The sequence below is a fragment of the Cucurbita pepo genome, chromosome LG04 (genome assembly GCF_002806865.2).
Source record: "Cucurbita pepo subsp. pepo cultivar mu-cu-16 chromosome LG04, ASM280686v2, whole genome shotgun sequence".
In the NCBI taxonomy this organism is placed as follows: Eukaryota; Viridiplantae; Streptophyta; class Magnoliopsida; order Cucurbitales; family Cucurbitaceae; genus Cucurbita; species Cucurbita pepo.
In genome coordinates, this window is record NC_036641.1 from 1161662 (window position 1) to 1173293 (window position 11632).

General features: G+C 33.7%; 2 protein-coding genes across 2 annotated transcripts; both read right to left on the reverse strand.

Annotated features, from left to right (window-relative positions):
* Nucleotides 1-1155: 1155 nt before the first annotated feature.
* LOC111792174 (organ-specific protein S2-like) lies at nucleotides 1156-2012 on the reverse strand. Its single transcript, XM_023673508.1, has 2 exons — nucleotides 1946-2012; nucleotides 1156-1831 (listed from the first exon to the last, which is right to left on the reverse strand). The coding sequence occupies exons 1-2, from the start codon at nucleotides 1982-1984 to the stop codon at nucleotides 1364-1366; spliced, it is 507 nt and encodes a 168-aa protein (XP_023529276.1). The 5' UTR covers nucleotides 1985-2012; the 3' UTR covers nucleotides 1156-1363.
* Nucleotides 2013-6783: 4771 nt separating this feature from the next.
* LOC111792698 lies at nucleotides 6784-8250 on the reverse strand. The gene is made up of 2 exons (XM_023674255.1): nucleotides 8149-8250; nucleotides 6784-7983 (listed from the first exon to the last, which is right to left on the reverse strand). The coding sequence occupies exons 1-2, from the start codon at nucleotides 8248-8250 to the stop codon at nucleotides 6784-6786; spliced, it is 1302 nt and encodes a 433-aa protein (XP_023530023.1).
* Nucleotides 8251-11632: the final 3382 nt, after the last annotated feature.

Below are 11632 nucleotides of genomic sequence, written 5' to 3' on the forward strand. Positions count from 1 at the left end.
AAAAAATAACTTTCTAGACTCTTTCCACGGATCAGAGCCTAACCACTACACCGCTCTTTTTACGAGTTCAATAGCAAACTCAATCCTTTCAATGGGGTAGGATCAAACTGATATAAGTATTTGAATCTGGTAGGAACACACCACAACCCTATAAAAGAGTAGCTCGGAATTTGGAGCACTCACAACTATTTCTTCATAATACAAAATAAAATCTCTCTCAAGAATAAGATGAATAAAAATAAGATTGAAGCTCAGACAGCGATGGAAGCTTTAGAAAATTGGAGAGTAGATTTTTTTTAAAAATATAATAATATAATAATGTAATATAGTAACAATAAAAATCGATGTGTGCAACGGTTAGATTCAAATTTATATTTTGTATAAACAATTTTATTTAGAAATATAATAATAAGAAAAACTCTACTCTTGGTTACTCTTCTAAAATTAGTTGTCCAACATTTTGATTTAGCTGTCACGTCATCACGTCGGGTATGTTGTCTCGACTGTAATTTCTTTGTTTTAGCTCTGATTTGAGTGATTGAAAAGTCGTTGAAATTGTCATTCCCAACCTTATATTGTTGACAGTTCAAAATACTGAAAATTGTTAATAATTAAGGTTCGATATCATCAAAAACATTAATAAATTGATTAAAATTAATTAAAATGAGATTAATGGCCAAAAAAACCAACATCTTGCACTATTAAGAGCCCAAAAAGGGTAGAAATAGGGAGATTGTTAGTACCACGAGAAGAGTTTTCAGCTAGCACTCAATAGTAGACACATATAGGGTTTTAGAGAGACTGAGGTTATCTATAGAGAGCGACGACTTGTCCATACATATTAAACTCACCTGTGAACCCACGATAGATGAGGGCACCTCGACTTATATGCACGAAGCGTAATGATTAGATGGACCTTAGAGAGAAGGAAATGAGAGATTAAAGGCACCTAAAACCCCGAAGAAAATCTGATGGGTGACTTACACTCCTGACATAGAAGTGAGTTGAGTACATGAACTCAAGAGTCATGACATTGGCTAACTCTCGAACGCTGATAGAACACGTAGCCTTAGAAAACACTTAATAGAAGAAGGCTTGACGAGAGTTTATGAGTAATTTTACACTCAGTCTTACTATATCTTAAATCGAAATAGATCATTCTTAAACATAAGTTATTTATTTATTTTACAAATCACACCACATTCAACACAAACGTAAATTACAAACCACAAGTAGTTGGATCATAGCTTAAGGTTTCTTAAAGGCTCCATTGTTTTCTTGCATCATAATCTTTCCACACCCACGGTCGATATTGACATAACACTAGGCTCGTGTGATCTGTATGTCATCTTCATCGTGTATGTCATCTTCTGTTTTCACTTGGGTAAGACGAGACGTTTGGTCGTGGTTCAATATCTTTAGCGAAAAGCTTAGCTTTCCCATTATCTGGGTAGAACGATACACTTGGTCGTGGTTGAATATCTTCGTCAAAAAGTATGGCTTTGACATGCTCATTTGGATAAAACGTTAAACCAGGTCGTGGCTCAATATCTTTATCAAAAAGTATGACTTTGACATTCTCATTCGGGTAAAACGTTGCACCTGGTCGTGGCTCAATGTCTTTAGAAAATGATTTCTTTTCAGCATCGTTTGGATAAAATGAAACACTTGGCCTTGGTTCTATATCCTTGACAAAAAAATTTTCATTTAGGAGCGGTTTATCTTCAATGCTATCTTCTTTCACTTTCGTTGCTTCTGGTAATGCCTCATCTTCAATCACATTACTCCAACGTTCTCCCGGTTCATGCCTTGATTCTATATTGTCGACCAGCTAAACAATTACCATAATAAGAAAGAACGAAAAGAAAGAGATCAATACCGTTTAATAAATTATAGTAAGAAATTTCTCGAAAAAGTTGCAAAGAAAATAAAAGGAATTTGATACCAAGAGAAGCAAAATGAGAGTGATTGGACTCATCTTCATATCTTTTCAGCTCTTTCCTTTTTCTTACATATTGCCTCAAAACCCATATTTATTTATAGATAAATTTTCAAAAAGCAATCTCACTTTTATTTTCTTTTTGGAATTATTTTAATTTCTATAATTTTGAACACGACCCTCTGGAGTGGTATGACATTATCCACTTTGAGTATTACTTTCATCGCTTTGCTTTGGGCTCCAAAAGGCCTCCCCCTTAATCGAGACTCGACTCCTTTTTCTTGTGGAGTCTTGGTCATTTTTTTACTATGCCTCGGAGGAGGCAAGCCTCCTTTTCTTTTGGAGTCCTTTGTTTGACATTTGAGGATTTACCAATCTATTGGCATGACACGACTAAGTTTAGGGGATGACTCTGATATCAGGTTAGACGAACACGACTCTCTACAATGGTATAATATTGTCCACTTTCAGCATAAGCTCTAATGGCTTTGCTTTTTGGAGTTAGTATTGCTCACTTATAAACATCATTCTCTAAATTAGCTACTACGACACTATCATCATCCAACCGTTATTATTTTTTTAAAATTTTATTTCAACAACACGACATAGTATTATTGAAAATTTTGAAAGTTTAAAATATTTACGAAACAAGATACAAAATTTAAATATATTTTTTTATTAATTTAGTAAAAAAGAAAAAATAAATCTTTAATTTTTTTTCAAAATTGTTATTATTATTATTTATTATATTTAATTTTTGTTATAAAAATGGAGAGAAATGTGATATTTTTCAAAAATCAAAATAATAGCTCTTGCCGGTATAGACATGATTTTGGTGACAGGTCATACACTCGGTATTGACGCAATAATAATAATAAAAACCTATCATGAAGTAAAAAGAGTTTAGAATGAACATGCAGCCATAAACATGTCCAAAACAAGTATGATCGAGACATCCGACATGAGGCCACATACAACACGTCTTAGACATCTTAAAAGAAGAATGACCCGACTCGTAATATTTGAATAATAAAAAGGCAATATTTTTGTGTGGATATTGTCTGCTAAATAATCCAATAAACTCGTGGAGAGCATATGAATTCATTTCCAAATAATTGAAGCAATGAAAAACATGAATTTTTTTAATCATAAAATAAAGATAAGATATGATCAACTGCTCCCAAGTTGAAAAGGGTTTCTATAAACTCCAACAAACATTGATTCTCTCAATCTACTTTATCATAATTTATAGCCTTATGAATCGAGAATATGATGTACCAAAAAATTAAGGGTTCCTAACGGAATAGGTAACAAAGTAACTTTGTCGCCCACTGTCACTAAATCACCATCCCTCGAGTCAAACTGGTGCTTGTTGTTGCACCGGGGGCCGTTATACTAGGTGCTAAAACATGAGTGTTTTGTATCCATTGAGCAAAGACGGGTTGTAACTGTATAGCGGTATCGGAAAACATATCTTGGGGACGCCCTATTAGGAAATCCCTATTAAATAAAATAAAAGAACAAATTATTTCTTCACCAAAATTTGGCGGGCTAAATTATATAAAATACCTCTAAATAATGGGTCTCGTTTCAAAAATACCATTTAATTTTAATTTTTTTATTTATAAAATACTCTTGTAACGACTCGATTTTCTAAAACCCTAAAATGATTTAGACTCGTTACCATATACATGCTTACATCATTTAAAACAAAGAACAAAAAACATGCGGGAAAAGAGTCGAACTTTATATCAATTTTCTTCTCAAAATCAAACAATATAACATTTTATTTAATTGAAAAACAACTTACAATTTTACCGTGACTGCAATGAATTTGCGTCGCGACCCAATTTTTGAAAACGAAGGTAGAAGTACGGTAAAATTTTGAGCAATTTAAAGGCATACAACACCATAGTGGAAATCCAAAACCCAAAACGGAAATTATACAAGACAAATGTTCTTCAAGTTATTTACAAACCGGGAATGAGAGCCGGATACAAATGAATACAAATGACAACGCACAAATTATAAATTAAATTTACAGCCCAGGTCGACACCCCTCTATGATAGCATAGCTCTCGAACACTCGCTACCTCGATTGGTACTTGAAGAAAAAGGAGAAAATGGCGAGTATAAAAAATATTCAATAAGTAAGCTACTTGCCGGTTCTCATCCCATCTAATTCATAGTATGTCACATCTCGATCTTCAAGCTTTCGAGAAATTGAGCAAAGTGAAAACTATTTAAATAAAAGTAAAATAGAACAAACAATTAAAACATGAAAATGCATCGGGTCAACACCTTTAGCTAACAGTGCAGCTCTCGAGCATCTCCTCACCTCAATGGTATCCGAAAAAGAAAAGAGGAAAGATGTGAGTATAAATTTTTTTCCGTAAACAATTACTTGTAGGCTCCTATCGCATCTAATTTTTAGTACGTTTCCACGGAATTCTCTCTAAACTTTAGAAAGCTCGCTCCTATCCTTTATAGCAATCTAAGCTTCTTTGTATGTCTCAAAATTCTAAATTGTTCGTTGATGTCATGAGAGCTTATAAGTAGGTTGCTCATTGAGTTTATTTTTATACTCACTCCTTTCTACATTTCTTTTTTAGGTAATTAATGTTCATGTACGCACCGATGCTTTTCTCCAAAAATCCCAATGACTGTTCTTAGTTCGAGTCACATTAAGGTTAGCATAAAATTCGAATCATTTGACTTGCTCACACACAGACACATGGTATAAACACACCATATCCTCGATTTGAGTCTTGACTGAAGTAAGATCTGATTTTTCTTCCCGGCACCCTCTTAGGGTGTGCTAGAGCCAATTTCAAAGTAAGGACATGTCTCGATTCTTATCATGTAAGGACATGTCTCTTAATGCTATACAAAAATGGTGTTCTAAAATTCACAATCCATATCTTCGATTCTAGCTCGATTCCTATCGAATCCAAATTTTGATTCAAGTTTATAAACATAAAATTTTGATATACAAGTGTTTGATGACTTAAATTCAAATAAATAGGACAAAAAACCAATAATTTATAAAATCCAATAACATTTTGTTTTCAAAATTTGGTAAGAAGCGCAGACCCCAATAATTGAAGGAAGTTTATTTGGTACCTAAAAGAGGAATGATAAGATTCCTAATATTTGAATAATAAAAAGGTGATATTTTGGGAGATCTTGCTAATTAATTAATTCATTCCATTTTTTTTAATATAAAATAAAAAAGATGATAATATAACCGCTCAAGTCCATCACTAGCCGATATTGTTCATTTTGGTCCGTTACGTATCGCCGTCAGGCTCATGGTGGCTCATGGTTTTAAACCAGATAATATCTTGATGTATTGGTCGAAGTAGGGCTTGAGTAGGGCTTGACCCTCTCCATAGTAGATGCCCACCGCTAGCAAATAGTGTCCTCTTTGGGCTTTCCCTTCCCGACTTCCCCTAAATAGTATGATATTGTCCACTTTTAGCATAAGCTCTCAGTTTTGTTTTGTGCTTTCCCTTCCCGACTTCCCCTAAATAGTATGATATTGTCCACTTTGAGGCTCTCCCTTTCCGACTTCCCCTAAATAGTATGGATATTGTCCACTTTGAGGCTCTCCCAAGCTCTTATAGTTTTGTTTTGTGCTTCCCCAAAATTCCTCGTATCAATGTAGATAGTATTTTTTTATTATAAACCCATGATCATTCCCTAAATTAGTCGATGTGGTACTTTCATCCCACCTATCTTACTTTACATATGTGGGCTATATTTTAATTTAAAACAATATAATTTGTATGGTTAAACTAGAGTGACCTAATGGACTCTTTTATTGCCACCCAAAAAAGATAGGGAACGGGAGGACCTATTAAGAGGTCAGGTCGACAAAATTATTTTTCTTATTTTGGATTATAATTATACGCATTTTCTAAGTTCCTCTGTACAAAAAGTAAGATTCAGATTACCTTGTTAACCGAATATCTCAAGATAAAGAAGAACACTTGTTTCATGTTCGAACCACTCCACAAACAAAATTGATCATGTCAATTGAATGTTTCTACCTGCAACCTAAACTACATCGAACTGCAAAGGAAATTTTCTAAGTTCCTCTGTATAGAAACTAAGATTCAGATTACCTTGTTAACCGAATATCTCAAGACAAATAAGAACACTTGTTTAAGGTTCGAATCACTCCACAAACAAAATTGATCATGTCAAGTTTGAATGTTTCTACATGCAACCTAAACTACATCGAATTGCAAAGAAAATTAGCTATTGGCTAAAGAAAAGCACAAACGCTCATTTTACTACATTTTTCAAGTCTATTTTACAAAAATAACATACATGACTTTGTATAGCCTCCAAATAAAACTCTTGACCTTATATGAGACATTCCAAGAGTTTGTAACTTTCGTACTTCATGACCATAATTAACCACTCTGTATATTTTATGATTATAATTAGCACGGTATAAATGTAACTTTAAAGTAAATAAAAAGTCTTAAAATATATGAATGAAACACACTAACTCTAAATTATCATCTATTATAAATTTATAACCATGTAATAATAAATGAAGTCTCATCCGAAGTATTTTGAAGTTTTTAATTAAATGGGACATTAGATTGGGATGTCTTAGTTCATATCAAAAGTAAAATATCGAGTTGAAACCGTTCATTCCATCATTCTTGAACACAAATTTTTTATTTATTTCACAAATCACACTACATTCAACACAAAAAGTAAATTACAAACCACAAGTAGTTGGATCATAGCTTAAGGTTTCTTCAAAGCTCCATCATTTTTATTGTCATCATAAACTTCCTTCTCCCATGGTTGTTATTGACATGACGTTAAGCTCGTGGGAGCTGTATGTCAGCTTCGTCGTGACAATCAGTAGAGGAAACTTTTGGGTTGTGATCGTGAGGATACGTTGTGGTACTTGGGTAAGATGAGATGCTTGGTCGTGGTTCAATATCTTTAACAAAAAGCTTGACTTTTTCATCATTTGGGTAAAATGAGATACCTGGTCGTGGTTCAATATCTTTCTCATAAAGTATAGTCTTGACATTGTCATTTGGGTAAAAGGAGGCACTTGGTCGTAGCTCAATATCTTTGTCAAAAAGTATAGTCTTGACATTGTCTTTGGGGTAAAAAGTGGCACTTGGTCGTGGCTCGATATCTTTGTCAAAAACTAAGGTTTTAAGATTGTCATTTGGGTAAAATGTGGCACTTGGTCGTGGCTCGATATCTTTGTCAAAAACTAAGGTTTTAACATTGTCATTTGGGTAAAATGTGGCACTTGGTCGTGGCTCGATATCTTTGTCAAAAACTAAGGTTTTAACATTGTCATTTGGGTAAAATGTGGCACTTGGTCGTGGCTCGATATCTTTGTCAAAAACTAAGGTTTTAACATTGTCATTTGGGTAAAATGTGGCACTTGGTCGTGGCTCGATATCTTTGTCAAAAACTAAGGTTTTAACATTGTCATTTGGGTAAAATGTGGCACTTGGTCGTGGCTCGATATCTTTGTCAAAAACTAAGGTTTTAACATTGTCATTTGGGTAAAATGTGGCACTTGGTCGTGGCTCGATATCTTTGTCAAAAACTAAGGTTTTAAGATTGTCATTTGGGTAAAATGTGGCACTTGGTCGTGGCTCAACATCTTTGTCAAAAAGCATGGTTTTGACATTGTCATTTGGGTAAAATGTGGCACTTGGTCGTGGCCCAATATCTTTGTCAAAAAGCATGGTTTTGATATTGTCATTTGGGTAAAACGTGGCACTTGGTCGTGGCTCGATATCTTTGTCAAAAAGTATGACATTGACATTTTCATTTGGGTAAAATGTGGCACTTGGTCGTGGCTCAATGTCTTTAAAAAATGATTTCTTTTCAGCCTCTTTTGGATAAAAGGTAGCACTGGGTCTTGGTTCTATATCCTTGACAAACCGTTTTTCATTTTCAGGTTGCTTGCCTTCAACGCTATCTTCTTTCCCTTCCACATTACTCAAGCGTTCTCCTGGTTCATGTCTCGACTCTATGTTGTTGACAAACTAATGACCATCATAACAAGAAAAAAACAAAAAGGAAAAGATTATTACACTTTATTAGATTCGGGTTCCATAGTTTATTTTCAAAACTTTAGAAAAATTCTCGTAAGTTAAAGAACGAACTCTTAAAAGACTCGAATAAAAAAAAAATGATGCAAAAATTCATACCATAAGAAGCAAAATGAGAGTAATTCCAAAGATTGCACCCATCTTCATATCTTTCACAACTCTAAGCTCTTTGCTTTTCTTGCATATTGCATCAAAACCCATGTTTATTTATAGATACATTTTCAAAAAGTAATCAAATGATTTTTCTTTCTTTTGGAATAAAAACAAATCACTTTTCTTTTCCATTTGGAATTTTAAAATATAATGCGGGTTGGTTCGAGAAATGATGTCACAATTTTTGTTCAATAAGATACCAAAGTGGATGATTGATTCATTCCATACGTGAAATAATCGTAGGAAATCCTTTGGTAACACGGATTCCTATTTCTCAATGCTATCCTACGATCAAGACTCTAACAATCCTATTTTTCCTAATAAAACAAAGACGTCACTACATGTATGACGTTCCTAATATGTGAAAAAGTTTGCGAAAACATTTCATAATGGATGCCATAGAGTTCTGTTATAAAAAAAACATAGCGGAAAAATAGGTAACATCTTGATCTGACCTAAGAGCTACTTAACTTCCATGACCTTCTCAGCGATGTCCTCATTTGTACATGGGTGCCTAACCTTTACCTCTAAAAAAACGTAGCACGTGGATTAAGTATTAAAAAAATACTCATTAAGTAGCCCCCACTATTGGGGTCAAGAAATGCAAACACATGCAATCATATGGGGACCTATCATTTCATCATCATCGTGGTCTTGGTCTCACTTTCCAATCCAGACCGATTTGGATGTGCAATACTTCTCTATACATGGCTCCCACACACATACATAGACCCTAAGGCAGACTCGTATATGCAACCCCTAGACATGGTCTTCAACTAGCATACACTCATGGTATTAAAATGTCATAGAGGGAAAGGAGCGCGCATGATATCATGGTGTACGTAACAGTGTAATGGACACGTCTATACTAATCATAACGAACAAGTATCCCAATGCACGTAACATACAAAATGCATGAAGTCCTCATGGCCTTCAATCATGACATATACATATAATGCAAGTCGTACCTCTATTGTTTCATAATATAACTTCTGTGAATAATATATGTGGCTTAACATTATTTCATAAACCTAAAGGGAATATGCTAACATAGTGTGCATAACATAACATGTAGCGGTATCATGCATCGTATAACATTAAAACCATAACAAAATACATAACGTAAACACAAACGTCCCATGGTATAACATAATATAACTTATGTCATTGCATAATACAATATAATACACGTCAAATAGTCACAAAGTATGGCGTGTGGAGTCACAAAGCACGCCCATTCATACTTCGTATAATTCATCCAACCAAACCAATAATAAAGTCACTTATCTCGTTGGCCTAACCAAAGCCATTGCACTCCCTAGCTTAAAAATGCTACTTGAAATTAAGTCTCACCCTCGTAATTTAGAATTTACTCGGGAAGTTGGCTCATTTAATTTGCAAATTAACTAAAAATAGTCATATATGCCTCATGAAGAGTAAAAAATGATAGGAAAGAGTTTGAGCATATCATATCCAAACCAGATCAACAGCAAAGTCGAAGTCGTCGTAAAATGCATTCTGTAACTGACTTCAAACCGTTCAAGTGGGATGAAAGGAAACAATTGTTGTGACTTAATAAGCTAATTGACCTCCTTTTTATATTGGAGTCGAACTCCACACTTTTTTAATCTAATGGACGTGGGATAACTTTTAAGACAATTGACTAAATTCCGTGAAACCATTTCATAGAAATTCAATTACACTTTTATTTTCTAAAACGAATCTGTTAGGGAGAGGTTTCCACACCTTTGTAAGAAATGTTTTGTTCCTGTCTCCAATGGAAGTAAGATCTCACACTCATTCAGATATGATCTCGCTTGATTCATATACTCCTCTTTTACTCAGACGTAAACATTCTAAATCTTGATTTAAATCTTAGGAATTTGGCTTATTTGATTATGAGATCTACCTTATATTATTTGACACGTCACCTCCCATGTTTTTTATTTAAAAGAAACCAACTATACTCAATAATTCAAAAGAATCCAATTATACTCACAATAATTCAACTAACATTTAATATAATTTTAAAATATGCCCACATAAAAAAACATTAAATTTCAAGATTCTAACATATGACACCAACGTTGTTTTTTAATTTAAAATTCAAGCTTATCATCCAGAATGGTCGGAGTCCACGTTAGCTAATTAAGGAGGAGATCAGGAATATACAAGTAAGAGACATTATCATCAGTAGTTCGAGGCTTTTTAGAAAAACTAAAAGTAAAGTCACGAGCACTTAAACTTAAAGTAGACAATATCATATGAATATGGAAGTTCGTTGTTCCTGTCATCTCTACTCATTTGGTGAATGACGAGTCCTTGAAGAAATAATGCAATATTAAAACAATAAAAAACAATTTATAAACAAAAGAAAAAAATCTCGAAAGATTTAAATTATTTTAATTAAAGCAAAGTTCATGTAGTACCAAAAAGAAATATTTGAATGATAAAAAGGCAATAAACTCATTGAGAGAATATGAACATTTGCAAAATATTAAACCAAAACGATTCATAGAACTTTAAGAAAAATATGACTTTTTATTATAAAATAAAACAGATGATATGATCACCTGCTCCAACGTTGATAAAGGTTCCACAAAACTCCAACATTCATAGATTGTGTAAATCTAGTTTATTGATTATTTATTTGTAATAACGTAACGTTTTGAAAAAAAAAAAAGAAAAAAAACGTCTGGAGGTTGGCCTCCACCGTAAAAGGGAGGTCCCTCACTTCATTTTAGCACCCCACTTGAACGATTCGAAACTAGTCGGAGAACACACTTTTTAATGGCTCAAGGCCGATATTTTGGTTGATCTGGCTTGAGTCTGATACGCTCGGACCCTTTCCTCCTAGTTTTAACTCGTTGGAAGCGTTTAAAGTTAGTACGGTTACCTTTTAGTTAGTTTAAATTATTAGGTGGGTCAATTTCCATATTACAATTCTAATTTATTATCTTAGACTCCTTATGCATAATTAAATTTCAGAGAGCAGCGTTAAGCTAGGATCATCAAGGGGTCGTAGTAGCTTCGGCCTAGGCCAACCAAGTAAATGGTCTTACTATCGGTTTGGTTAAAAGTTGATGTTGTATGATGATATGTGCCCCGTGAATTCTGCACATGTCATATGTTGGACGTGTGTGAAATAATTATGAAACGATATGACTATGATGTGTTGTGTAAATGTTATGTTATGATATGTGAATGATATGATAATTGTTATGATACGATGCATTTGATGATATATTTGAGATATGATACGAGAAGGATAAGATATATGTTATGAAACGATATGACTATATGTTATGACATGATACGTTTGATGATACGACGCATATGGTGATATGCTTTATGACATGATACGTGCATGGTATGACATGATATGCTTATGATATGACACATGTGACATCTTAAGATATATGGTATGAAT

What these genes read in the sequence shown, in the direction of transcription:
- LOC111792174 (XM_023673508.1), bottom strand. Translation starts at nt 1,984, where the DNA reads ATGAAGATGAGTCCAATCACTCTCATTTTGCTTCTCTTG. An exon ending in CTCTCATTTTGCTTCTCTTG is followed by an intron (nt 1,832 to 1,945) that starts GTATCAAATTCC and finishes GTAATTGTTTAG; the next exon opens with CTGGTCGACAATATAGAATC.
- LOC111792698 (XM_023674255.1), bottom strand. Translation starts at nt 8,250, where the DNA reads ATGGGTTTTGATGCAATATGCAAGAAAAGCAAAGAGCTTAGAGTTGTG. An exon ending in CTCTCATTTTGCTTCTTATG is followed by an intron (nt 7,984 to 8,148) that starts GTATGAATTTTT and finishes GATGGTCATTAG; the next exon opens with TTTGTCAACAACATAGAGTC.